The 26,509-nt window shown below is 38.3% G+C and overlaps 1 protein-coding gene across 2 annotated transcripts in view; it reads right to left on the bottom strand.

Annotated features, from left to right (window-relative positions):
• The window catches only part of LOC137419050 (E3 ubiquitin-protein ligase TRIM11-like), an 86,801-nt gene that overhangs the window by 10,775 nt on the left and 49,517 nt on the right, over positions 1-26,509 (bottom strand). The window contains exon 7 of one of the 2 annotated variants that reach the window (XM_078770610.1): positions 23,376-23,439. In XM_078770610.1, coding sequence (XP_078626736.1) covers positions 23,376-23,439 — 64 coding nt within the window. The remainder of the gene's footprint in view (positions 1-23,375; positions 23,440-26,509) is intronic. The other variant, XM_078770609.1, reaches the window with a different exon arrangement.

The following is a 26,509-nucleotide window of genomic DNA, read 5'->3' as shown; positions in this document are numbered from 1 at the left end:
CTTGGGAAAACCACATTTCCAAGCTGGCCTCCAAAGCCAGTCGCCGACTGGGCATCCTCCGTCGTGCGAAGTCCTTCCTAGGCACACCTGAGCTCCTCTCCACATACAAGGCTTTCATCCGCATCTCAATGGAATACTGTTCTCCCCTATGGGCTGGTGCTCCTGCCTCACACCTGGCTCGGCTTCACGCTGTTGAATCCAAAGCTTTCAGAATCATTGGAATCTCCCGCGATGAAGCTATCTCTGAGGGCCTTTCACTCACTCACCGCAGGCAGGTCGGTGGTCTTTCTGTCTTCTACGGACTCCTCTCCGGCCTTGATCCCACAGCTCTCTCTGTGCTCTGTCCCCCAAATATTCCTACAGGTCGCACAAGATCTGCCAGCCACCCTCTGATGGTTAAACTGCCGAAATCTCGGCTCTCTGCTCACCTTCACTCTTTAATTCCTCTTTTCTCCCGCCTCTGGAACAAACTCCCACACTCACTTCAATCACACTCCTTCCTCCAGGTCTTTAAAACAGCTGTTCACCACCATCTCTTATCTTCCCCCATCCAAAACCTTGATCTTTTCTACCCCCACTAATTCACCACAGATCCACCTTGTTTGACATTCCAACTTCTTGCCTGGAAGTCCTGGCAGTGTCCATATGTTTTATACCTTTCCCACCCCCCCCCTTCCCATGCTTCCCCCCCAAAGCCCTCTCGCTCCCACAGTTCTCTTGATGTCTCCATGTCTCTCGGTCCCTGCTCTCAAATGTTGTGTTTGTGTCCTTCCCCCTCTCTCTAACACTCCCGATGTTATTTGTTTTATGTGTCTGTTTGTCTTTCTGTGTGATTAATGTTCGCTCTTTCACGAGCCTCGATCTTGTATACAAAAAAAAAAAAAAAAAAAAAAAGACATTGATGTCGTTATTCTTGAAAATAATATTTCCATTAGACTTTTCATTTCTTTATTTTCCTCCTCAGTGCGTTGAGTTTGATTTATTTGCTGTAATACCTTCAATCTATAATTATTAATCTCACTGATTTCCATCTTTTTATATTTTTCCTCCCTCTCTCTTTGCTCCCTCTCCTCCTTCTCTCTTTTCTCCTTTTTCTCCCCTTCCTCATTCTTCTTTTTCTCCCTTTCCTCCCTTTTCTCCCTCTCCTCCTTCTCCCTTTTCTCCCTCTCCCCCCTCTCCTTTTTCTCTCTTTCCTCCTACTCCTTTTTCTCTCTTTCCTCCTTCTCTTCTTCAACTCCTTCCTCCTTCTCTTCTTCAACTCCTTCCTCATCCCTTGCTACCCTTGAGTTTGAGCCCCAAATAATATTATACATATATTCCTCTGGATTTTGAGATATTCTTGTATCTATAATTATTTTTCTCATAATAGGATACCAATAAGATTTGTTGACGATTTCTAAAAGAGTTTTATATTTCATAACTTTGAGAAGTTCATTTTTATTTTATATTTTAAAGAAGTCTCTATTTGTGGGTTTAGCAATATCAGTATAAGGCCAGTTTTTAATGACAAAATTTCCATGTATATGCTCCAAATCATAAGGTATGTAATACCGAGCACCCTTTTCTTGTAGGTATCCCTGAATACAAAAATTATAATTCTCTTGCAGTCTTCTTCCTGTCATTTATGTATCAGAAATGTATGTGAGGTTAATATTATGACAGGTAATACCACCCCATCTTCCCACTACCAAATCGGTTTGTATTCCTCGGCTTTCTATCCTTATCTCATTACCTTCCTTCTTTGTCATGTTAACCATCGCTATACTATCATATATTTTTCTTTTCTTAAAATCATGTATTTGTTGTTTACTAATTGTACTTCCACATAACTCCTTATCCTCACCGAGCAGATAATATTCTTCTTTACGAGACATTAAAATCATGTAGGTCTTCTAAGTTTATTGAAAAAAACCAATTATGCCCTAAATCAGACATATCATACCCCCATTTATTAATTCGCATATTAACTATATGTCCTTCTTTATAAAATTCAATTGTAAGCAGATAGTTAAATTGAATGAGGAAAGGTGTATGGTCAGTATAACCAGGTGTTGTGGTTGTAAATTTTACTTGTTTAACAAAACGTGCTGTTTTATTTAAAGATATATATTGTGATAAATCACTGAATCTAATTAAGTCATTCGCATCTGTAGGGTTTGGATAATTGATTAATTTATAAGTATTCTTCATGTTAATATTTTTACTTATACTATATTTTTGTCGTTCAGCCTGTGCCTTTGTATAATAATTTGATAAATCAATATCCTGAGAGGATTCTCCAGAGATAGAACCATCTTTTCCAACATAAGTCTTTTATATTAGATTTAAAATGACATCATAAAATTTTCATTTTTGTTGAGTTGAAATAATACATATAAACATAATTGACCACAACATTTAGAATTAATTTCTTGAACTTGAAATGTTTGAGAAACACCATTCTGTAAGAATTGTATTACTTCAACAGGCGGTGGCATACCATAACTATCAAAATAATATTTATCCTGACTATTATGAATACAAACCCAATGAGAACCATTCTGTGTGTCTAAATTCATAATAATATTCTTTGTATTCTTGGACAACTTTGTTAATTCATCTCTCATACAGATTACCACATTATCAATTTTTGGTTTTTTACAATACTTAGGGGCCATTCAAATATTACGTAACGCTATGGGGGGTGGGGGAGTGTACGGCCGAGCGTTACGAAGTGTTACGAGGGGGTGGGGGGGTGTTCGCATCGGCGTTACATAACAGTAGTGATCTAAGTTTTTAAAACCAAAAGTGGGATTACTACTCATCCCATTTTTGCTGAGACCATGTTGATACTGAAGTCGAGGTCACAACTAGAAACCAGATTTAACTGTATTAAATTTAGTACTCTTTATTACTCTTTATAATATTGACGCCACAACGAATTGTTTGTATAGCCTCTTAAGGTCTCGTAAGTTATTCCAGTTCCCATGCGGGTTCGCCTGCTTCGGTGGTCAGTATCAGGGTACCGGACTCGATTGATTGCTCCTGTGGAAGTTGGAGCCCCTCAGTGTCGACACCATCATCGTCTAGCCATTCCAGGACCGGCTCGTTCTCCTGGTACGCCACCAGGCACATTAGCTCCCGCTGTCGTCGTGTGGCTACGCGCTGCGGGCGCACACATTCCACGCGCTGCTCCAGTTTCTTGTCCTTGTGACAGCGGGCATGGGCCTTGCCTGACTTTATGGAGGCATGATACAGTCCACAAGTTGAACAAGTCCGCCTCTGGAGTTCGGTTTCCAGAGTAGGACATGCGAAGTCATACGGGACTCCCTTTGGGAATTTTTTACGGGCTCCCGGCATGAGAATGCTCTGCCCAAGGACAAGGCTCTGGAACAGCGTTGGAAACTTCCCATCAGTCGTGTTGCAAACGAGCCCATCACCCGTCTGTTGCATGGGCAACGGGGGCGGAAGGAAGCGATCTCAGACTACACTGAACAACGAGCTTCTGGGCTCTCTGCAACAGTCTCAATCGTTACACTTGACCAGTTGTACCATATACTGACTCTCCTGTACATGTATCGCCTGCCAGTCTCTGTCCTTCTCAATAATATCGTCTTCTGCATCTGCCGAGATGTATTCTGCCACCGTTAGGAAGTCGTCTATGACAGTCTGAGACCAAACTTCCGCCAGGACCTTGCCCGCATGGGCGAAATTCTGGACTTCCAGCTCATCATCGACCGTCTTGCCCGATCCATCAAGATGACTGCCGAAGTGAGCGTGGGGCAGCACGAGCCCTGCCAGGTCGTGGCTGAGCGGTGCCATACGTCGCTCAACCCGATTGAAGGCACTCCTACCTGGGGCATTGGTCGCGATGAAGAGGGCATCCAAATCGTTTGTACAGAAATAGTCAATTGCACACTGAATCGTTTTCTCATAATGCGGATTTTCGTCCGGGCCACCATCCACGGTCACAATCATGACAGGTTTTGGAAGACCGTCTTTGCACGACAAGCTGTCCCGAAATTCGGTCAAGGAACGAATGCGTTTCATGTCGTGGAGGTGGTTGAATGCAGTAGATGATGAATGCTTAGCACTCCTGATGCCGATATAGGTGGGGCTCGAGTACGTCACAGCACCACCGGTGATAGAGTTACCCTTGATCATTACTGCAGCGATGACGGACGGCACCAATTTATGCTGGGAAGCAATGACGAAGTCTTGCTAAGCAAGTTAAATATTTGACGTTGTATTCTCTCCAAATTGTTTAAACCATTTATCCATTTATTTATGAGAAAGATATAACCCATTACCCCTTTTAGTTAGTTTAACACCCGGTTGAGCGATAGAGGAAAGCATATCTCCAACCAACAATCTAGCTTTATCAGGTAGGCTTTTAAGCTTTTCAGCAAAATCTACAATTACACCACTTCCACTAATTTGTTTCTCCAACTCCTTGTTATGTCTTTCCAATTCTTTTTGAAATTTTAGTTGTGCCTTCCTTTCGTTAGCAGTTTTTACTGCTGCTGAAATACCACCAGTCAATGCTCCCGCCACACTTAAACCAGCAAATAAAGGAATTCGAAACGTGAGAAATCCTCCCTCTTGTATTGAATATTTCTTTAACATAGGTTTTGTCATTTTAATATTAAGTGATCCAGCATCATTTAGTGTTTTTACCTGCTCTCTTGTGAGTAAAACATCAATTCTTACTGCTCCTTTTCTTTGAATTGTATTAACATTAATAATACAAGGCTTTTGATTTTGAATACAAGAAGTTAATTTATTAAGATTGATTTGATTAACATATAACGGTTCTTTCCTACTCATTTATTTATGAGAAAAAATCTATGTGATATTAATCATAACACCATTATCTGTATTAATCTGTAATTCTGTTTCCTCCAAAAGCAAACAATAAGCATCAACTTCTTCATTCTCTCCTCTTTCAATGTATAGAGAAGTATCCACTCTATTAGACTTTATAGTTTCCTTTTGAGAACTCAGGTCAATTGCGTAGATTGTATAAAGTTTTTGAAATGCAACCATATCCAAAATAGGAACATTATTACCGTTGCTTTCACACACCTTTTGGTAAGACATGTAGGCTTCCGCATAATAATTTTTTTCCCAATCAATTTCCAATCTATCTCACGGATAAAATGTGCCATCAAGAGAAACCTGAAGTTGTTTCACCTTAGCATTATCACTCAGCGCATTATTCTTATCAGTACCTTCATCTCCATCTGGTTTCTTAAAAATGAGCCATAGATATCGTGGCTTTCCTTGAAGAACACCTAAATTCCAAGTGTAGGTAGTGTGTTCCAGTTTAACGTGTTGACATCTTCTGTTAAGGTATGATACATTTAGTGGTTTCTTTGAGTTAAGTCTTCTATTTAACATCTCTTCCGTTTTAAGATTAGGAGTATATTCACTAATATACCAACACAAATCATTAATAACAAATTTATTATTATCACCAAAAGCATTTTGAGCCCCGAAAGCAATCTATTTACATTATCATTCCTTTGTAGTTGAAATCTAATTTTAAGCCCAAACAAAACTTTATCATAATCACAAAATCCAAATATACCTTTAAGAGGTACTGCTACAGTAAAAATATTGTCTGTTTTTGTTTCATCATTATACATTGCCTTCCTTTAACTATAACCAGGGTCAGCATTTGTTCCCGTTGACATATCAGGAATAAAACCTTCAACAGCTCCCTTACCAATTCTATCACTAAACGAATATAGTGTAAATTTCATCATTTCAGATGTAGCAGAGACATAATCAACCGCTTCAACCTCTTGTGTTCCAATATACAGGCGAACACTATCAAACATTTTCCAGAAGAAATCATTTACGAGTGTAGCATTAGTATTATTCGCAGCCTTAGTGAATTTAAATTTACACAGCAAGAAACTATCAGCTATATTCAAGTAAGTTTGTTGATTATTAATTTCAAAACTTTTTGTTCCATTTGAATTCCAGTCTGTTCCTGTTATAGCATTTACCTTAAAATAGTCTTCCTTTTTAGTGGAGTTTGAAATGATAATCGCATCATCCAAATCATAGATACTATCAATCGCTTCCATAATTGTATTTATATAGGATTAAAATTGTTGAAACCCTGACCCAAGTATTTTAATGATTTTTTGTCGTTCTTGTGAAGATAGTTCAGTTTTACCTTTTTTATTTCTTTGATTGCTTGTAATTTATGAGACTCCTTTTGAGCATCTTTTATACTCTTTATAGCACCCGCAACTGTGCCCACGGCAGAAGCAGTTGAACCAATTAGGTCTTTATGTTTAAGAATGGTTGAACCAATACCCATTAGAGTATCAATTATCCCATCTCCTTCATTTCTGAATTGATGTCCCACACCCCGTTGTCTCTTTGGTTTATAGTATCCTCTACCAAGAAACATACCTTCACCCTTATAATATGGTGAAAGGAACATCCCATCCCCTGTAATTACTTTATATTTTCCCAACTCGTGTTTTCTCACAATAACGATTATTTATTTATTGAAAAACTTCACGTAGGTGAATTCTGATGGATATAATTTCTTCATTAAAGGAGATCATATGATTATCTTGATCGGTTATCCTAAAATTTACTCTGTATATGGTTTTTCCTGACACAGGTAAATAGACAAGATTTTTTGGTTCCATATTGAATTTATAACCAATCGGTGTTGAGTATGCGCTGAATGAAAATCTTGTATTTGTTCTTATTCCATCGTTTTCAGCACCATCAATCAAATCACAATGAATTAATACCGAATTTATACCGGAGGATATTTGAATAACATTATCACTGTAAAACGTCCCATTAGTTTCAATCTTTTTTGAAGAGAAACGCAATAGCTCTCTGAACGAATTTTCAATCGTGAAATCAACTTTATAATTATTTTAAAGTTTAATCGTTGATTTTGAGGTGTGTTTTTGAATATCTATTACCATATTTTTTGGTTCATCACCTTGTTCTTTCATAAGGCGAGAGACTTCAGAAGATATTTGAGAAATCTCGTAAGCTCTGGGTGAAACGGTTATAGTTTTATATCCACTTCCTGGATTATAACTAAACTTGTCGTTTTTCTCTGTGATATTAAACAAGGTATTATACGTCTCCATTGACAACAAAGAATCCTCATATTCTTTTGTGGGGTCAAGTTGTAGTGGGTAAGGGAATGAAGCTGTGTAATCACTCGTTGTGAAATTAAAACTTAAAATTGTGCTTCTCATCTTATTTAATATCTAATAAAATATCTTTGTATTCACATTTATTAATTATTTTCATATTCATCAACTGATCTAAAATGGCAGATGCTTCATTAAAACAATTGATGTTTCCAGCCTTCTTACTACCCAACAGCAATCATAGCCTATTAACTCATTGTGATGGGTCATTTGGAAGAAAGCTAACACCCGAACCAAGCTTACTTTAAGCATCAATAATATGTTTCTCCTTCTCATTCTTCTTACTTTTACCAGCAACAGAAACTCCATAATCAAGTGAGTTTAGTAAATTAATATATACCCTATCTTCCGCATTTTCCATATCAAGTGGTTCATCAAAATATTTTGAACCGCTGAATCCGGAGTTTGTTAGAAGAAACATTAATCTTGGAGTTAAATCAACATTTGGTTCAGCAGAACTTAAGAACACCAATTTATCATTAAATATCAATAACTTTTCTTTCACAAGATGGAACTGTGCTGGTTCTTCTGTTGGAATGAGACCTTCTCTGGTTTTTGAACCCGCCGAATATTCATTGTTTTGAAGAGCTTCCACAACATAATTAGGTGGTTGATTTACCTCCTCAAGTTTCCGAAATAATCCTTCATCATCATATTCTAATTCTCCAAGTTCTTGCTCTGTCATATGGCTAAAATCTTTGAGCATTTGAAGTTTTTTTGGAGTAAATTCTGCTGTGGGAACTGTAGGTGAAATAGTTTGTTGAGTTTTTAAAAGTGGTTAAAAATTTTTCTCTTTTTTCCTTTCAAAGGAAACACCAGTTAGTTTCTGTCTCCGTTTCTTCTTTATCTCTTCCTGTTGCTTTACAACCTTTGAAACCAACTCTTGATGTTCTTTAAACTTTCTTGCTCTTTCTTCAGTATTCATCTGCTGTATTTATTTATTGAAAAATATCATTTAATGAATTGTAAAGGTTAATGGGAAAATTTGCCTTGTCTTCGTCATTATAGTAAATGTGTTGAAATAAATCCTTTTCTTTAAATATTTCATCAAATTCTTTATTGGTATTAATACGAGTTGTTATTTTTTCTTCACTAATACTTGTATCTCTGCTTTTCATACGTTTGTGTTGAGTCTCCTCAACGATATCAAGACCGAATGATAAAATCTTAACTCCATCACCACACAAATGTTTAATAATTTGTCTCATTCCTTCAGGATTAGTTTCTAAAATCCCAAGACCATTATATTTTACTTTATTTAACTCACTCTTACAATGTGAATATTTTGTAGAACCAAGAGAGACCTCAAATATTTGACCTTCGTTCCTCAATCGCATATGTTCCTCAATTGAAATGTAGTAATAATCTTTCCCTTCTACTTCTCCTGGTCGCATTGCTCTGGTTGTAGTGCCTACAAAACGAATCATCGGGTGTTTTAAAAAAAAACTTACAATCTTTTCATTTTTACTCTTCAAGAGTTTAGATTTATGAAAGTTCTTTCCTGAAGCAGATTTACCCACAAGATTAATAATAATTGTTGTCATTTATGTGTGTAAATATCAGTTAGTATCTCATCTTGATTCACAACAATATATTTATATTTTTCAATCGTGTTTCATATAATTTTCAAATTCATTTTTACTACATAACGTAGAGCAATTATCTCTCCAAAAATTATTTACATCTATTGAATTTAATTTAAATAAAATAAAGTATTCGCATTGTTTCTTATTGAGCACCGAGGGAGTTGAAAATATGACTGACTAAGATAAATACAATTACAAGAAGAATGTCTCCCTCTTGTATAGTAGCTATCCATTATGGATTGGTTTCTCTCATTAACACAATCATCAAAGATAACGAGGTTCTTTTTTGATTTATCTAAATCTTGAGGTGAAGGTATATCATCCGTATTATCACTGAGAATACAAGTTATGGGTTTTGGTTTCGATTTTGATTTCTGTGTATCACAAAATAATTGTATTATATCTTCAATATTATAATCATTTAGTTTGTTTTGAAGTTTAAATAAACCGATAATGTCTTCCTTTTTAAGACCCGCATTAAAACCCTGTGAGAGTAGTTGATCCTCGGGTTGAAAACTTGACTTTGTAAAAATTATTAAATTATCATAATCTAAAAAATTAGGACCAAGGAGCATCTTTAAAAGTAAACAGGTTTTTCCACATCCGCTTGAACCAACTATTAGACATCTCAATGAATTTGGAATGTTTTTATGGTTATTAAATTTTATATTATTTTCCCAAACGGGTAAAAAATCATTCATTTACATATATATGGAAAACAAGTCATCTAACTTTTTTTTAGCTATTTTACAAACTCTATATTTTATCCTGAGTTCGGGTTTAATTTCAAAATAATTCATTATTTTATTTATATAGTATCTTGTATTAACATTTCCATTAAAATTATTTTGAATAATAAATATCATGAAACCCTTATACATTTCCTCAATACAAATAGTCTCTTCCCTTGAAAGAAATGGTGTATTATCATCACAATACTTAACATTCATCTCTCTTATTAATCTTGTGAAGTAATTCATTTTTGGTTCTAATTTAAAAGAGTTATATATATATATATATTTTTTTTTTTTTTTTTTATCATTAATGAAAATTAAATCACAGAAAATACATTGTTTATATGAACCCTCATTATTAAGCCCTATTCTATCACAAGCTGGACAATTCTCTAATTTATCATATGGAGAGTCTGGAAATTCTAAATATCCTTCAGAACCTATCATATTTACATGGTAAATTTTTACTTAAACTAAACGAAAGTTTATTCGTTAATAAATACAATGTTTCAAAGCACAAAAGACAAATTTCAATGAATCTCTACTTCGGTGGAAGATATAGAAAAATATGTCAAAGATGTTAAATTGAACAAAGATAAATATGGAAATTTTTGGGTAAAACCAGTTATGGAAAATAACATGAGCCCCTCTATTTCATTTAAAGGAAGAGCGCTAACTATACCTGGAAAGACATCCATTAAAGTAAATTTAACAAAAGTTTCTCCTCTACTCCTGGCAATTTATTCAAAGCTTGAAAAAGTGATTGACCGCGATACTTTGAAAAATAATGATAAGACCATCAACAATATTCGTGGAGAAATTTGTATTTACTTTAATAATCCATTGGGTGTAAATCTAAGTAAAATGAATGATGTTAATATTTCTGGTGAAATGTCATTTCGTTCTATGATAGTTAGAGATTATTTAAAGATAACTTTTGATATTAAAAATGTAGAGATTGAATCCGTTAATGAAAGAAAGTATATTGGTATAGATGGAAAGGTTTTTTCTGCTAATTAAATATGAGACATTACAGCAGTGAAGATTTTACTATTTCATTGAACTCGGACGATAGTGATGATAGTATTTCATTGAACTCGGACGATGGTGATGATAGTATTTCATTGAACTCAGATGATAGTTATGATGCTAATAGTTTGTGCTCAAATGATAGTTATGAGAGTAGCTTTATTGATGACTCTGAGTATGATTCTGAGTATTCATGTGATAGTTATGACTCAGATGATTCTGAGTGAAAAAGTGTTTTAGTTTAAGTACAGTTTCATATATAAAAAGCCTGTAAAAAGGCACTTTCTTCCATAAGTGTTTTACTTTAAGCACAGTTTCATCTTTAAAAAAGCCTCTAAAAAGGTGTTTTACTTTAAGTATAATTTTGCTATATAAATATGATCAAAGCAACGTATTGCGACGTTTGTGAACAAGAATATAAACAATACAAAAGACACCTTAAAACTAACAAACACACATTTAATCTACTTCACCTACTATCTCCTATTCAGAAGGAAACAAAACACTGTTCTGTCTGTAATAAAAAATATCCTCAAGAAAGGCACCGAGGGAGGCCATCTGTCGAGGGAGAATACATCTTAAAACAAATCAACATTTATCAAATTTTATTACAACTAAAAACAGTGATGGAGCATTCAAAGGACATATTAAAATAAGAGTCTTTGACTTCAAACCTCCCGAACCAAAGTCTATAGTTGATGCTGTAGAAATAGTTAAACCTGCTGTTCAAACGTTGATTGAAAAAACACTAACAGAAATGAAACCACTTAAATTTTATATGGGAGTAAAATTAGAAATGACAAAGGATGAAGGAGTTATAGATACACCATACATGAGAACTGAGCCACACTTTATATCTTCATATCAAGATTTTAAAACATCAGGAGTCTATGATGAACTTATTAAACAAGAGCAAGATGTGGACAATTCAATCGTAGGAAGTGGATTCAATATAGGAAAAATTATTTTCATAGACATTCATATTCTTAAATCAGATCCTCTGAAAGCTTCTTCTTACATAGATTTACCGAGTGTTATCAAAAATAGAAAAGCAGTTGTCAATATCAAAAATAAAAACAATAAATGTTTTCTCTGGTCTATTCTTGCACACTTACATCCTCCACATTTTCATGATGAAAGAGTATCTCATTATAAAAAATATGAGAATACATTAAATACGAAATATCGAAAGTTTCCTATGCCTTTAAATGATATTCCTAAATTTGAAAAGATGAATAATTTATCAGTTAATGTTTATGGTCTAACAGAAACAAACAACATTCAGGTTTTAAAGCTTTCTGTAAATTGTAAACAAACTCATATTAATCGTCTATATTTTAATTCAGAAGAAAATTCACATTATACATACAGTCGCGTGAAAAAGTAAGTACAGTGGAACCTTGACTTACGAGTGCCCCAACTTACGAGTTTTTCGAGATACGAGCCGTCGCTCCAGCGGTTTATTGCTTTGAGATGCGAGCCGAGATCCGAGTTATGAGCTTTCGCCACCCGGTCACGTGGTTATCTTGCCGTTCAAGTACAGTATCTCTGTCGTATAGCGCTGCATTTTAGTTTTCGCATTTCGGTTATTTTGAGTTTACGCCGCCAGGTGGGTTCCGGTCACGTGGTTATCTTGCCGTGCACGTACAGTACGTATCTCTGTGGTATAGCGCTGCATTTTTTTTTCGCATTTTGGTTATTTCGAGTTCACGCCGCCAGGTGGGTTCTGGTCACGTGGTTATCTTGCCGTGCACGTACAGTACGTATCTCTGTCGTATAGCGCTGCATTTTTTTTTTCGCATTTTGGTTATTTCGAGTTCACACCGCCAGGTGGGTTCTGGTCACGTGGTTATCTTGCCGTGCAAGTACAGTACGTATCTCTGTCGTACAGCGCTGCATTTTTTTTTTCGCATTTTGGTTATTTCGGAAAATTTCTTAGTTTTAACCATGGGGCCTAAGAAAGTGAGTGGCAAGTGCAGTGCTGAGAAGAAGAAGAGGATGATGTGCTTGGATATAAAACACGCAATCGTCGAAAAACATGAGCGAGGCGTCGAGGAGGATGTATATAACGGCAGAGGAGAAGAGCATGCCAGGCCACAACTTGTTCAGAATGCCGGCGATAGCTCGCCTTCTCTTTGTGGAAAACACGGTGAGATCCTTAACATCCAACAACTAATGGGACGCAAACGGGGCGCCCAGTTTAGCGGTACACACATTGATGAATCACCCTGCCTGTGATTCACCCATGACAGGTTATAGCTGGGTCGGGATTCAAACCCAGGCTGGACAGTTTAGACTTTAGAGTCAAGTGTGCGTACCTCCAGTCCAGGCCATCCTGCCAACTTGTATGCTGCATACAGGTGAAATATAAAGCGCGAGATATTTTTATATATACTGTATATTTAAAAAAAAATTGGTGTGGTTTTTGGCGGGCTGGAACGGATTAATAGCATTTCAATGCATTTCAATGGGGAAATTTGATTTGAGATACGAGCAATTTGAGTTACGAGCTCGGTCACGGAACGAATTAAACTCGTAGTCAAGGTTCCACTGTACACCCCATGTAAAGTTTAGACTTTTTCAACATATTTCAACATACAGCTATTTGATCTTCATTTCAACAATATTTATAGATAAAGGTGATATAATATAACAAATAACAAATAACGGTTTTTTTGCCGTGTCGCGAGCAAGGCCTTTGCTGCGTCGCGAACGATTTGAAATCGAAGTTAAGTGATTGTTCCCATTTGTATTTTCGTTAAAACTGTATTTATTTATGGTGTTGTACGTATATTGTGTCCCGACGAAGATTTTTCGGTGCAAATCTTTCATACCTGTATTGAAAATCGTGTTAATTCGTGTCGTGTCTTGAGGCCTTGTACAGTGTGCACTGTACAACCTTGAGGCTTTGTTTTTCTCTCAGTGGTCCGTCGTTTGTGATCCAATAACTTTCGTTCTCTGTATTCCCAGTCTTTTCACCTATAGCCTACTTCCTTGTGTAAATCTCAACTCAAAAAATAAATAAATAAAATTCCCTTCTCTGTTCTCATTCGTTTATTCATTCTTATTCGTTCGTTCGTTCTTCGACCACGTGTTTCTCCCCCATTTCCCCAGATAGTTTTCACTCATTAACCTTCAATGTTTACACTTTCCCCTCAAGTTATGGAATCCGTCATATTTTATAACACCTTTTTCTTCTTCTTCTTTAAAAGGCTGCTTTCGACTTGCTCACCAAATCAATTCATCCCCAAAAAAATATCCATCTCCTATAGTGCCTTTTTTCTACATTCCATAAACTCTCCTGCACTCCATCCTCCATCCAGCGTCCTTAAACGTATTTTTAACTCGAAGGTCACAAGAAACTCATTTTGCAATAAATGTTCGTTTCCCATAAATCGTACACTTTCAAAAATCCAATCTCACCCCTCCCCTCCAAATCTTCCCCATAACCCCTCCCCTCCAAATCTTCCCCATCACCCCTCCCCTCCAAATCTTCCCCATCACCCATCCCTTTCAAATCTCCCCCCTTGCCCCCTCCCTCCTAAACTACCCACTCACCCCTCCCCGCCAAGACGCCCCCTCGCCCCTCCCCTCCTAGACTCCCCCCTCACCCCTCCCCTTCAAATCTGCCCACCCTCATTGCTTCTCAATTTCCCCCCTCTCACTCCCCCTCCTCAAAGCATCCTCCCCGCTTCTTCCCCCTTCAAACTCTCACCTCCATCTCCCCCAACCTTCTGCCTCGCTCTTCCCCCTCCTCAAATAACACCTCATTGTGGCTCACCCAATCACCATCAAACCTTTTGTCCGCCCCATCCTTCCCTTTCTCCGAGCTATTCTGAAATCTCTGACACACCTTCAACAGCTCTCCCTACCTCTTCCACCTCTTCCACATCTTACCCTACCCCTCCTCCCCCCTGTTCTGTATCTGATGCTCCCCCTTCCTCTTCATTAACGGTATGGACCTCAAACATCGGGGGCCTTCGTTCAAACTTAACTGATCTCTCCATACAGGTTGCTTCTGTCAAACCAGACGTGATCTGCTTAACAGAAACTTTCCTCCTTTATGATGTCTCTGATTCCATAGTATCTCTCCCGGGCTACTCCCTCCTCCGGTATGATAGACCTGAGCCTCGTCCTCGAGGCGGGGTTGCTATCTTTATCAAAAACTCTCTTCCTCACTCGCCCTGCACTGCACTCTCTCCACCTCACCCCCAGGAATACCTCTGGCTACGGCTTCCCCTTCGCTCCCACCTCTTGTTCATATGTGTGTTGTACCGTCCACCAAACAGTGATGACTCCATCTACATCTCGCTGTCTGATGATATGGACCAACTTCTATCTACTCATCCCAACTCTCTCTTCCTCATATGTGGTGATTTCAACTGTCATCATGCCAGTTGGCTGGGTGTGGGTACCTCTCTCACCAGCCATGGCTCCTCAGCAAAGGACTTCTGCGACTCACTGGGACTGACACAATCTGTCAATTTCCCGACCCGGATCTCAGTCAACGGAACATCTTCTCTTCTGGACTTGGTTATGACTAACTTCCCTGAAAATGTCTGCTGCTCTTCTTCTGCTCCGATCGGATCATCTGATCATGTCCTTGTTAAAGTGGACATCTCTCTGACCATCCTCAGGGAGCCTGCTCAGCGTCGACGAGTCTGGCATTTCACTCAGGCCAACTGGCATGGTCTTCAAGCAGCCATCAATCATCTGGACTGGTCTCCCATCTCTATCACCTCTGACATCAACTCATCCTGGGAATTCTTCCAAAGTAAATTGCTCTCTCTCATGCTCAGATTTATCCCATCTCGTCTTCAGTTGTCATACCCTTCCTCCCGTCCATGGTACACGGAATCTTGTGGTGAGGCTCTTGCCCAGAAACAACTTGCCTTCGTCTCCTGGAAAGCAAATCCAACGGAAGGAAATCTCATTTCCTTTCACAAAGCCCGAAACAAGTGTGTGTCCACCCTCAGGAGAGCCAGGAAACAATATCTCTCCGTTCTCAAGACCGAACTCTCTTATCTGTCTCCCTCTTCCAAATCCTGGTGGCGTCTGGTCAAATCCGTTTCTGGTGTTTGTTCCCCCTCCATCCCCTCCCTTACCTCAAACGGCTACACAGCTGACTCCGCACGTGCAAAAGCTGAATGCCTCAACTCTGTGTTTGCCTCTAAATCTTGTGTCCCAAACCCATCCCTCTCTGTACCCACCATACCCAGTCGTACCCTGCTGCTCCTGGACTCCGTGTCCTTTCTTCCTGACAAGGTGGAAAAGTTTCTGTCAACCCTCGACTCTGATTCTGCAACTGGACCCGACGGCATCAGCCCACGTGTCCTAAAATCCTGCTCTGCTGCTCTATCTCAACCTCTCTCTGTTCTCTTCACCCTCTCTTTTGCTCAAGGTCAACTGCCATCTGCTTGGAAATCAGCCAACATCACCGCTTTGCACAAAAAAGGTGCAAAAACAGATCCTAGCAACTACAGACCAATCAGCCTTCTCCCAATTATCAGCAAAGTCATGGAATCCATCATTGCTTCGGATATGAAATCTTTCCTCTTCTCCAATGGCTTGATCTCTGATCATCAATTTGGTTTCAGACCAGGTCACTCTACTCTGGACATGCTGCTTCTGCTGTCTCAACAATGGATGGAGGTCCTCAATGCCAAACAGGAAATTAGAGCTGTCTCCCTCGACATATCACGTGCCTTCGACACGGTCTGGCACCCCGCTCTGCTCACCAAACTCTCCTCCTTTGGTATCCATGGAAATCTCCACGCATGGCTGGCGGACTTCCTCTCTAGTCGACGTCAACGTGTGGCCCTGAATGGGTTTCTCTCATCTCCTCTTCCTGTTCAGGCTGGAGTTCCCCAAGGCAGTGTTCTGGGCCCCGTGCTTTTTCTGGTCTTCATCAATGATCTCTCTGACTCTCTCGAAAATCCTCTCTATCTCTTTGCTGATGACTCCACTCTCTGCCGCTCCATTCCTCTTCCCTCAGATCGGCAGTCTGCTGCCTCCTCACTCTCTGAAGACCTGGACAAAATCACAGACTGGTCAAACAAGTGGAACATGTCTTTCAATCCTGACAAATCTCACACTCTTACTATGTCTCTCCGAAAAGATCGACTGGACAACCCTCCCATCTACTTTCTCAACAATCCTCTCCAAGAAGTTCTGTCGCTCAAGATTTTGGGTCTCACTATCTGCCATGATCTTTCTTGGGAAAACCACATTTCCAAGCTGGCCTCCAAAGCCAGTCGCCGACTGGGCATCCTCCGTCGTGCGAAGTCCTTCCTCGGCACACCTGAGCTCCTCACCACATACAAGGCTTTCATCCGCAGCTCAATGGAATACTGTTCTCCCCTATGGGCCGGTGCTCCTGCCTCACACCTATCTCGGCTTCACGCTGTTGAAACCAAAGCTTTCTGAATTATTGGAATCTCCCACGATGAAGCTATCTCTGAGGGCCTTTCACTCACTCACCGCAGGCAGGTAGGTGGTCTTTCTGTCTTCTACCGACTCCTCTCCGGCCTTGCACCCCCAGCTCTCTCTGTGCTCTGTCCCCCAAATATTCCCACAGGTCGCACAAGATCTGCCAGCAACCCTCTGATGGTTAAACTGCCGAAATCTCGGCTCTCTGCTCACCTTCACTCTTTCATTCCTCTTTTCTCCCGCGTCTGGAACAAACTCCCTCACTCCCTTCAATCCCACTCCTCCCTCCAGGTCTTTAAAACAGCTGTTCACCACCATCTCTTATCTTCCCCCATCCAAAACCTTGATCTTTTCTACTCCCGCTAATTCACCCCAGATCCACCTTGTTTGAAATTCCAACTTCTTTCCTGGAAGTCCTGGCAGTGTCCATATGTTTTATACCTCTCCCACCGCCCCCTTCCCATGCCCCCCCCCCCCCAAAGCCCTCGCCCTCTCTCAGATCTCTCGATGTCTCCATGTCTCTCGGTCCCTGCTCTCAAATGTTGTGTTTGTGTCCTTCCCCCTCTCTCCCCATCTTGTCCACCGCTCCCGATGTTATATGTTTTATGTGTCGGTTTGTCTTTCTGTGTGATTAATGTTCGCTCTTTCACGAGCCTCGATCTTGTATACAAAAAATAAAAAAATAAAAAAAAAATAATATCATGAAACATTTACATTTTGTAGTCCATTGTATCATTTCAATAAACATAAATGCAAATTTCGCATGTGGAAAAGGTAAGTACACCCTTGGCTCTAATAGGTGGTATTTGCCCCCTTTGGCAGAAACAACCTCAAGTAGGCGTTTCTTATAACTGTCTACCAGTCTCTGACATCGACTGGGAGAAATTTTTGCCCACTCCTCCATGCAGAATTCTTTCAGCTGTGCGATGTTTGAGGGGTTTCTTGCATGTACAGCTCGTTTCAAATCCCCCCACAACATCTCGATGGGATTTAGATCCGGGCTTTGACTTGGCCATCCCAGAACCCTCCATTTCTTTCTTTTCAGCCATTCCTTGGTGGATTTACTGGTATGTTTAGGGTCATTGTCATGTTGCAAGGTCCACCTTCGGTTGAGCTTCAACTTTCCGACAGATGGCCTCACATTATCCTCAAACACCCTCTGGTACAATGAAGAATTAATAGTGGATTCTATGATAATGAGCTGCCCAGGCCCTGATGCAGCAAAGCGGCCCCAAACCATAATATTTCCACCACCATGCTTTACAGTTGGTATCAGGTTGTTGTGGACAAATGCTGTCTTTGTTTTTTGCCAAACATGTCTTCTGGTACTGTGGCCAAATACCTCTGCCTTTGACTCATCTGTCAGGAGCACATTTTTCCAGAAGTGCTGGTCTTTGCCTAGGTGTTCATTGGCAAACTTTAGTCTTGCACTGATGTTCTTTCTGGACAGCAAAGGTTTCCTTGTGGCACACCTCCCATGTAGATCAAATTTGTGCAGCCTCTTTCTCATGGTAGACTCGTGCACTTTGACATCAACAGTGGCAAGAGCTACCTGTAGGTCCCGTGATGACATTCTGGGGTTCTTAGAGTCTTCTTTCAGCATCTTGCGGTCTGCTCTCGGGCTGAACTTGCTGGGACGGCCTGGCCTGAACAAGTTGGCAGTTGTTTGGGATCTTCTCCACTTGAAGATGATTTTCCGGACAGTCAAATGATTGATTTCAAATTGTTTGGAGATCTTTTTAAATCCCTTCCCAAACTCGTAGGCATCTATAACCTTCTTTCTGAAGGCCTCAGAGAGCTCTTTTGATCTCGGCATGGTGACGCCGCACACTTCAACAACAAAGAGCATACCAAACTACATGTCTGAGGTTTAAATTAGACAGGTTCCTCCAAGATCCTCTCTAACGATGTTCTGATCATTTGCACCTGAGCTGGTGCGCCTGATTCTAATTTTAGGTATTTGATGTAGTGATAAATGTAGGGGTGTACTTACTTTTTCCACATGCGAAATTTGCATTTATGTTTATTTAAATTATACAATGGACTACAAAATGTAAATGTTTCATGATATTTGTTATATTATATCACCTTTATCTCTCAATATTGTTGAAATGAAGATCAAATAGCTGTATGTTGAAATATGTTGAAAAAGTCAAAACTTTACATGGGGTGTACTTACTTTTTCACGTGACTGTACATCAAAGATATTGCTAAATTATTAAAACCACAAGTATGTAAAAGAACAAATAAAATATATATTTGTTTGCGTTGTCTTAACTTCTTCAATTCACAAGAAAGATAAGATAAACATTCAAATTATTGTGGTGATCATAATTCAACGGTAATCAATATGCCTAAAGAAGGCTCAAAGATCACATTCAAAGATAAAAAGAAAACGATCAAACATCCGTTTGTAATATATGCTGATTTCGAAAGTATTCTTGAAAAAATAGATACTGCTTCTCCAGATCCAAAATAATCATACACAAATAAATATCAATAACATACTCCTTGTGGTTTTTGTTATTATATCAAATCATCCGTTGGTGATGAATATAACAAGTTAGAGGTGTATAGAGGCTCAAATACCCCAGAGGAGTTTGTGAAACGACTAGAAAAAGACTGTGTTCGATTAACCAAGATAATGAGAGAAACCAATAAACCACTGTCCTTGATGAGTGAAGAGAAAAGGGAATTTAGAAAAAACAATGTTTGTCATCTTTGTGAGGAAAAAATTGGTGAAGGTCTAAAGGTTAGAGATCATTGTCATCTCACTGGTAAATATAGAGGTCCAGCTCATCAAAGTTGTAATATTAATTATAAACTCCCCTCTTTCATTCCTGTCTTTCTTCATAACAATGCTAATTATGACACTCATCTATTTATAAATCAACTTTCAAAGACCTATGGAATTATCTCAGCAATTCCAAACACGGTTCAGAAATACATTTCATTCACAAAAACAATCTTTATAAAAACAGAATTTGACATAAAAAAATTTAAAATACTTATGATATAACTAATATTAGATTTCTTGACACATTTAAATTCATGAATCGTCCCTTGGCTGACTTGGTTGAAAATCTAAAAGAGTTTCCATGTCTTTCAGAGTATTTTTCAAACAAAGATTTACTAAGACAAAAGGGAATTTATCCCTATGACTATATGGGCTCATTTGAGAGATTCAATGAAACACAACTTCCTTCAAAAGAAAATTTCTATAATAAATTAAATAATAGACATATATCTGATAAAGATTATGTACACGCACAAAATGTTTGAAAAAATATAACATCAAGAATCTTGGTGAGTATCACGATTTGTATCTCAAAACTGATGTGCTTTTGTTGGCTGATGTGTTTGAGGCTTTCAGAACAATCTGTCATTCTGGATATGGATTGGATCCTGCTCACTATTACACTGCTCCTGGATTGGCTTGGAGTGCTATGTTAAAGATGACGAAACACGAGTTGGATCTTATAACAGATGTTGATATGCTCTTGATGATTGAGAAGGCAAAGAGAGGAGTAATTTCACAAGTCTGTTCAAAGAGATATGCTAAAGCAAATAACAGGTGCATTCCAAATTATGATCTATCGGTAGAGAGCTCCTACTTGATGTATTATGATGCGAATAGCTTGTATGGGTGGGCAATGTCTCAAGCACTTGCTTATGGTGGTTTTAAATGGGTTAAAGAAAATAATTTCAACAAAGTCTTTGAGAATCTATGTATATCTACACAATCTGAATTAGATGAAGAAAAAGTTGATTATAATTTTGAAGTTGATTTGAAATATCCAGAGGAACTCCATAACCTACACAAAGATCTCCCATTTGCTTGTGAAAAGGAAAGTCCAAAGAAGGAGTGGTTAAGTGATTATCAACAATCATTTAATGTGAAGGGTAAATCAACAGAGAAACTTCTTACTACACTTTATGATAAGAAAAATTATGTTCTTCACCAGAGGAATTTGAGACAATGTCTTTCAAAGTGTCTCCGTGTTGAAAAGACACATAGGATTCTCAAGTTCAATCAGAGTCATTGGTTGAAAAAGTACATTGACTACAACACCAAAATGAGAAAAAACGCTACAAATGACTTTGAGAAAGACTTTTATAAGTTGATGATTAACTCTGTATTTGGAAAAACGATGGAGAATGTTAGAAAGAGGCAAAACATTCGTCTATCAACATCATGGAAACAAGCATCAAAATTAATCAACAGACCAAGCTTCTCGAGAGTAGAAGTTTTTACGGAAAACTTTTGTGCAATACATTTGATGAGAGAAAGCGTTAAGATGAACAAACCTATTTACATTGGTACCTCAATACTTGATTTATCAAAGTCCTTGATGTATGATTACTTTTGCAATAACTTGAGGAAGAAATATCAAAATGATGTTAATCTACTTTATGTGGATACAGATCGTTTTATTTTGAAAATTAATACTAATGATGTTTATTCAGACATGAAAAGGACATTAATATCTATGATACAAGTAATTATAGTGAAGAGAGTGAGTTGTTCTCTTCTAAAAATAAAAAGGCGATTGGAAAGTTTAAGGATGAATTAGGAGGATATGTTATGAGTGAATTTGTGGGATTGAGGTCCAAGGCTTATGCTTATAAATACATTGAAAAGACTGGTAAGAAGTTAAAGGATGTTGTGATCGAGGGGAAGAGGCTTAAGGGTATTAAAGAGTCGGTGGTAAAGACAACCATAAATTTTAATGATTATTATACATGTTTAACAACAAAGAAAGAAGAGTTTAGAAAGATTAATGGAATAAGAAGTTATAAACATCAATTATATTCAGAAGAGGTGAATAAGAAAGCATTGGGGGCTTTTGATGATAAGAGGTTTATTTTAGAAAATGGAATTGATATCCTCCCTTATGGTTATATAAGTATATAAGTGATAAGTTAAAAAGGGGGGTTAGGGATTTTAACGGGCTACCGCCACCTTTTTTACTATTATATAAATGATAGAACCAAGTATCAACCAGACTAAAGAGTGGAGGTGTAATCAACCTTGGTATATAAATGGAAAACATAATGAATGTGAAAAATATCAAATAAGACTTATTGAAAAGGCAACTGGTAAAAAAGTTCACAAAACAAATAAGAGAATTAATTTAAATACTGGTGAGTTGGGCAAAAAAGATGGAAATATTTTTGAGTGGACGGAAAACTTTGATGGTTGTCAGGAAAATATATACTTTAATTTTAAAATGATTTGTGGCACAGGAGGCGCTCAGACAAGAACATTGAGGGAGGTTTATCATTTTATTTTAGCTCAGTTAAAATATCGTGATGAAGAACCAAACTCAAACATATACTTTGTTAATGTATTAGATGGTGATGAGAGCTGTAAGAGAATTAATTTATTTCCTACGCATAAACAAATATTTGTAGGATAGTTGTTTGAGTGGTCTACTAAACAACAATGATCATTGTAAGAGTAAAATGTTAAAAGGTCTTTAAGGCCAAGGGGGTAGCAGTAATGGGGGTGTTAAGGGGAACAAATATTCATAGGATCATTGTTTGAGTGGTCTAATGAACAACATTAAGGATAAGAGTTGGTTATCTTTTGCTATAGTTATTATGTCAAAAGGCCAAAAGGTTCGTAAAGATCAGGGTAGCAGAAATAGAGGTGTTAAGGGGAAATGAAGAAAAGTGATGGTGAGAGGAAAATTTACATGCAAGTGAATGGATATTTGGGGTTGTCCCAGGAACAACATTTCTCCTCTACTGATGGGGTACTGGGGAAGAGAGAGAGAGGAGGATGGGGTAGTGGGGAAGAGAGAGAGTTGGATGGGGTAGTGGGGAAGAGAGAGAGAGGAGGATGGGGTAGTGGGAGGCAGAGAGGAGGATGGGGGTAGTGGGGAAGAGAGAGAGAGAGAGGGGATGGGGTAGTGGGGAAGAGAGAGAGGGTATAGGCTAGTAGGGAAGAGAGAGGGGGATGGAATAGTGTGGGAGAAAGAGGAGGAGGGAGGGGGAGAGAGAGGCAGAGAGAGAGGGGTGGAGAGAGAGAGGGAGGGGACGGGATATTTGGCGAGAGGGATGGGGAGAGAGAGGGAGGGGAAGAGAGAGGGAGGGGAAGAGAGAGGGAGGGGGATTAGAGAGGAGGGAGGACAGGATTGGGATTAAGAAAGGCCTTTAATCAGCAAACACAAGTTTGGACTATCTCCTCCTCCTGGTTGGACATCGTTCAATTAAACAAACTTTGGGTCTTGTGACACTTGAAAAGAGGGAAAATCGAGTTGGAAAATAACTAAGTGGAATAGAATGAAGGAAAATATAAATAGGGAAATAAAACAGAAGAAAAAAGAAAGAATGAAAAGGCGAAAATATGGAATTTTAAATGATCTGTAAATGGAGGGAAGACGAAGAACCCCCACCCTATTTCCCTTCACCTACAAAGTCTTCTCATGTTGTTCCGATCCAGCTCGACCTTCACCGGATGCTCCACCGGTCCTTCTGTGGAAATGATTAAAGATTAACAAAAATTACCAGATGTGAAATTCACTTGTTTTCATGTTTATGAAGATTTTTTAAAATCTTTTAACCAAAAATCTAAATATAACAAACATGGGGGAAGAGAAATGGAACCTCCATTTTGTATTAAATAAAATATCATTTTCATCGATTCATGAAGGAAATTTCACATTGTTCCTCCACTTCCCTCTGATGTACTAAAATCGAGTGATCGCTAATTCGTTTTCTCCACAAGATAGAATGAATCTTTCGTTCTTCACTGGAATTGAACAGCACATGATTCCAGGAATAAGTGAATGATTCAAGGTACACGTGAATCATTCAAGGAACATGTGAATGATTCAATGTGCATGTAATTGATTCACGGTACACGTGAATGATTCAAGGAACATGTGAATTATTCAAGGTACATGTTAATGATTGAATGTGCATGTAATTGATTCAAGGTACACGTGAATGATTCAAGGAACATGCGAATTATTCAAGGTACATGTGAGTGATTCAATGTGCATGTAATTGATTCAAGGTACACGTGAATGATTCAAGGAACATGCGAATTATTCAAGGTACATGTGAATGATTCAATGTGCATGTAATTGATTCAAGGTACACGTGAATGGTTCAAGTAACATGCGAATTATTCAAGGTACATGTGAATGATTGAATGTGCATGTAATTGATTCAATGTGCATGTGAATGATTCAAGGTACATGTGAATGATTCAAGGTACATGTGAATGATTGAATGTGCATGTAATTGATTGAATGTGCATGTGAATGATTCAAGGTACATGTGAATGATTGAATGTGCATGTAATTGATTCAAGATACATGTGAATTATTCAAGGTGCATGTAAATGATTCATTATGCATGTGAATGATTTTAGGAACATGTGAATGATTTATGTTGATGTGAGATCGTTCTTGGTGAAATTAATCTGTTGATCGCTCCGTGATAGGTCAGTGCACCTGTGAAAAAATTAGAGATTTAAAAATTCCCTTTACCAACTCAGTATTTTTAGCTCACCTGGACTTTAGTACGGTGAGCTTATGCGATCGAGCATTGTCCATAGGTAAGTGAGTGAGGGAGTGAGTGAGTGTGTGAGGGAGGGAGTGAGTGTGTGAGGGAGGGAGTGAGTGTGTGAGGGAGGGATTGAGTCTGTAAACACTTCAGTCATTATCGTTTGAACCAAACACATGATTTTGATGAAACTTGGACATGAGATCCATATCTGATGCCTAATGAAGGTGAATTGATCACATCAAAATCTGCGCTCAATAAAGAGAACTACGGGGGGGGGGGGGGGGGGTTGATTCCCAAAATAGGTATTTTGTATTCTCCGAAACTACACACACAATTTTGAAAACTTGATCACAACCTTCATCACCCATGGTGTACCAAAGTTTGTTCACAGCATTAAAAATATCATAGTCTGAGAGGGTCTGTGGGGGGTTGAGAGACTGTTGATCCTGATCCAGGTGAGCTTCAGGACCCGCGGTCCTATTTTTCTTTAAGTTTCGCTCGATTGACCCAATGGTTGATCGATCCAAAATGGAAATGACTGAATTATTTTGTCCAGCCTTTCATAATGTTCATTGATCAATTGTTTTTATCATAACAATGAATAAATTATTTGAAGATGGAAGTGAGAACAACTCATTCACCTGACATGTTCCACGTGACGCATCACTGTGTAATCAGTGTGTGTGGTTTATGTACAACACCTGGAAATATTAACCAAAAGTTTCTGCTTCGTTATGATGTTCCGTGAACACTTCACTGTACAGAATTCATTTTAACAACTTTTACACAAAGATTCTTCACATTTTACAAACTTTTACAATTACAGTTCATGAGAAGAATAAAACGGTGAATGAATGATCAGTTACATCGACTTGGATGTTAAGTTTTGCACAAACACCAGGTTCATGTCCTGAGTCTTCACAATCTCAACTAATGACCTCATTCACCTGTAAAATTTTTGTTTTCTGCACAAAATAAGATTTCTCTCCCTCACGGGCCGGTCCCCCTCCATTCCAGATTACAACTTTGTGGATTTCATGTTATGAATTTTACAATTTATGAAAAGTGATTTAAATGCATTGTCTTGTATTTCTGGTCCATAATATTTCTTTATCATAACAAAATTAACTAGAACGGCACCTGGTAGAGCACATACCTCCACCAGGCTGCACAGTTTATGTTTTGTGTCCACTGAAAGACCAGAACTGGATCCAGACCTGAACCAAAGTCGAATCAGCTTGTTATTGTCGTACCCAAACAACTCATTCACCAAGTTTTGTCATAACTCATTCACAACTTTTTGAAATATCGTGGTATGCAGTATATCGTTTTTGGCCCCAACTCTCAATGATGTGGGATCCGTTAAAAATTCTTTATTCGAGATCTGAATTCGGATCTTCACCAAATCGTATAAATTCGGCCTTGTCACACACCCAACCTATCCACAAGATTCTGGCCGAATCCATCCACAACTTTTTGAGATATCCTGCTCACATACAAACAAACAGATGAAAAATCACTCATCGAGCAACACTTGGCAAAACAGAACATATAGTAAGGGCATTTTATGAGATATTTCACAAATCTGTTAACTAAATTGTTACCAAAAAATTTCTTCACCAATATGTTTGTAAAGGTGTGTCATAACATGTGTTAAAATGTTGAAGTTCAACTCCCGTGGGAAACCCAGAAAAAAAGCTGTTGAATTCGGGTACCGAAAAATTATTTTGGAGAATTTTTTTTTTTTTAATCGGCCCTTAAGTAACTTATGAGGGGTCAAATAAAGGTTTTTCATGATTCTGAGTTGATATTTAACATTTATATTTTCACTTTTACATTTACACACAAAGTAGCTTTTATTTCACATACATATATAATACTCAAGAGTTATTTCTCATTCACAATGTCAGAAGTTTCAACAGTCATTGTCTATGTCTTCTTCAGACTCAACAACAGATTTGCCTGCTTTATTATATTCACAGCCTTCAGCCAAATCGGAAGATCAAAGGTCACTATAGCGACCCCCAGC

The sequence above is a fragment of the Myxine glutinosa genome, chromosome 1, assembly GCF_964187855.1.
Source record: "Myxine glutinosa chromosome 1, kmMyxGlut1.1, whole genome shotgun sequence".
Lineage (NCBI taxonomy): Eukaryota > Metazoa > Chordata > Myxini > Myxiniformes > Myxinidae > Myxine > Myxine glutinosa.
Note: the sequence above shows the minus strand (reverse complement) of the source record. Positions and strands in the feature narration are given on the sequence as shown.